This window comes from Nematolebias whitei, chromosome 1, assembly GCF_014905685.2.
Source record: "Nematolebias whitei isolate Nwh7 chromosome 1, NemWhi1, whole genome shotgun sequence".
In the NCBI taxonomy this organism is placed as follows: Eukaryota; Metazoa; Chordata; class Actinopteri; order Cyprinodontiformes; family Rivulidae; genus Nematolebias; species Nematolebias whitei.
This window is the reverse complement of record NC_056498.1, coordinates 85,779,281-85,782,140: the sequence shown is the minus strand read 5'-3', so window position 1 is coordinate 85,782,140 and position 2,860 is coordinate 85,779,281. Positions and strand designations below refer to the sequence as shown.

The window sequence follows — 2,860 nt, the reverse complement described above, 5'->3', positions numbered from 1 at the left end:
CAACATTTTACTGACCACATCAACTCTGTGGATAAATACATCAAGTTCACACGAGAAGATGAAAAAAATGGCAAGTTGGCTTTCTTGGACTGTGAGGTCTCAGTCTCTGATAGAGGACATTTGCAAACTGAGGTGTACCACAAACCCACCCACACAGACCAGTATTTGCAGTTTGACTCCCATCACCCTTTGGAGCACAAGTTAGGAGTCATCAGGACTCTGTATCACAGAGCAGACAGCGTCCCCACTAACTCAGGAGCCAGGCAGAAGGAGAAATCCCACACAAAACAGGCTCTAGAGCAATGTGGATATCCTAACTGGGCCTTCCTGAAAGCAGAGAAGAAACCCAAACAGGACTCCAGTCAGCCAACAGGTGAAAAGGAGGAACCCAGACCCAGACCAGTGGTCATTCCATATGTTGAGGGAGTATCAGAGAAACTGAGACGTTTATTTTCTAAACATAACGTCCCAGTGGCTTTTAAACCACAAAATACATTACGGCAAAGACTGGTTCATCCCAAAGATCCAGTCCCCCGGCACAAACAGAGTAATGTTGTGTATGCTGTTCAGTGTCAGGAGGGCTGTGATCAGTCTTACATCGGGGAAACAAAACAGCCACTGGCCAAAAGGATGGCCCAGCACAGAAGATCAACATCATCAGGCCAGGACTCTGCGGTCTACACTCATCTCCAGGCCAGCGGTCACTCTTTCAGGGATGAAGATGTTCACATCCTGGACAGAGATGAACGATGGTTTGAGAGAGGAGTAAAGGAGGCCATCTTTGTGAAAAGAAACTGTCCATCATTAAACAGGGGTGGAGGCCTCCGGGTTCAACTGTCCCCCTCTTATAATGCTGTGATTGCTAGTATCACTCAGCCCTCTGTGAGTAGTAAACAGCCATCAGTGTGCTAATGATCCATTGTTATGCTGATGGTCCTTCTTGAGCATGTGATCAGCTGGTTTTGGTTGTCAGCAGCAAAACTGGTTGATCCACTCTGAGAAGGTGCTATTTAAGAGACTGAGCTGAATACAGCTCCTCAGACTGAGGAAGTCTCTCGGATGAGAGACGAAACGTTTCTACATTTTTTTGTTGTTTTGCTTTGTTTTGTTTTTTTGAATGTCCAGAGGACCAGATTTAACTTTTTTAAAGTAAACAACTTAGTAAAGTAAAGCTTATGGATCACTGTAATAATAAATAAAACTAACTAGGACCAAAAATGTGGACCTGCTTTGGATATTTTGTGTCTTTTAGGTTTATTTTATTGGTAAAACAAAATCACTGCTTTACAATACTTTAATTAGGCCAGAAGTTCTCAAACATTTTGGCTTCTGACCCACAAAATGATTGTTTTTCAGAAGTGACCACATCCATTACAGTTTAAAAATACAGACTTTGGTAGAAACTATAGCAAGACTGTCCACACCATGTTTATTCATTTAGGACTACTGTTTTTACTCCTTGTGACAATTATTGTGAACATTTGCAATACACAGTCATTTCTGAATGCTGGGTGGATAATGAGATTATTAAAGAATCCCAACTTGATGTTTCATGACCCACAGTGAGATCCTGACCCCCACTTTGAAAAACATTTCAGTAGATTTGAACACACCTATTAGCAAAAAGATCTAGAGGGTACATTTGAAACTTTAGAGCAAGCAGCAGTTTGGCTATGTTACCTACACGTTTATTTTTTACAGAAGACTTGTTTGTGTTTTCTTGTGGTTTGTCCAAAATGTCCTTTAAATGTCAGCAGAAGAAAAACGGTCTGTGTAAAACTAGGACATTCTTGGTCAAGCAGAGTCCAACCAGGTATCCAGGTCTTAAATAACTTCTGGCTTTGCTTCGCAAATTTTCTCTGTCAAGAACTAGGTACACATAAATATCAGGAAATCTATTTTTGATTTATTTTCTATAGGTCACAAGGATTTCTGAGACCAAAGCTTATATTTTGTGGTAATATTCACCTATTCTTCCAACTTTACAAGCAGGACTGGAAATACATTGGTTGGAAGTAATATATAAATATAAATATTTTGCTTAAAAACTACTAAGTAGTCATACTAGGGTAAATATGGTGGGGGGAGGGGTGCAGATAATCAGAATACATCTATAATTGTTTTATCATTGCTTTATGGTCCTCTGAATTGTAATTTATTGAATCATGACGGCAGCACGGTGGCGCAACTGGTAGAGCTGCTGCCTCTCAGCGAGCAGGTTCCTGGTTCAAACCCCGGTCCAGGGGTCTTTCTGGGTGGAGTTTGCATGTTCTCTCCGTGCATGCGTGGGTTTTCTCCGGGTGCTCCGGTTTCCTCCCAAAGACCAAAAACATGCATGTTAGACTGATTGGTAACTCTAAATTGTCCCTAGGTGTGAGTGAGAAAGTGAATGGTTGTTTGTCTCGTTTGTCTCTATGTGTCCCTGTGATGGACTTGCGACCCGTCCAGGGTGTACCCCGCCCCTCGCACAGTGATTGCTGGACATGGGCACCAGTGACCCCCCGTGACCCAAAATGGAATAAGCGGGTAAAGATAATGGATGGATGGATGGATTGAATCATAACGTGCCTAAATATCCCCACTCCTTGTTTACATGCAATGATTTACACATTTACACCACAGCACGTGGATATTTTAGTAGAATATAGTTCTGGAACATGTTTAATATATGTAACAACACCAATGCATTAACCTTCAAACAGTGATCAAATGTTTTTCTTTTACAGATGCCATGGCAAATCCTTCTCCAGCAAAGAGTTTGGGTGATCCAGGAATCACTCCTTTGTCTCCCTCACACATCCAGGTAAATCTTCTACATATATATATATATATATATATATATATATATATATATATATAT

At 41.1% G+C, this 2,860-nt stretch overlaps 1 protein-coding gene across 1 annotated transcript in view; it reads left to right on the top strand.

The window, feature by feature from the left end:
- The window catches only part of hspa12a (heat shock protein 12A), a 90,319-nt gene that overhangs the window by 44,445 nt on the left and 43,014 nt on the right, over positions 1 to 2,860 (top strand). Inside the window, exon 2 of the mRNA XM_037687948.1 lies at positions 2,727 to 2,803. Within this exon, the coding sequence (XP_037543876.1) occupies positions 2,727 to 2,803 (77 nt within the window). The remainder of the gene's footprint in view (positions 1 to 2,726; positions 2,804 to 2,860) is intronic.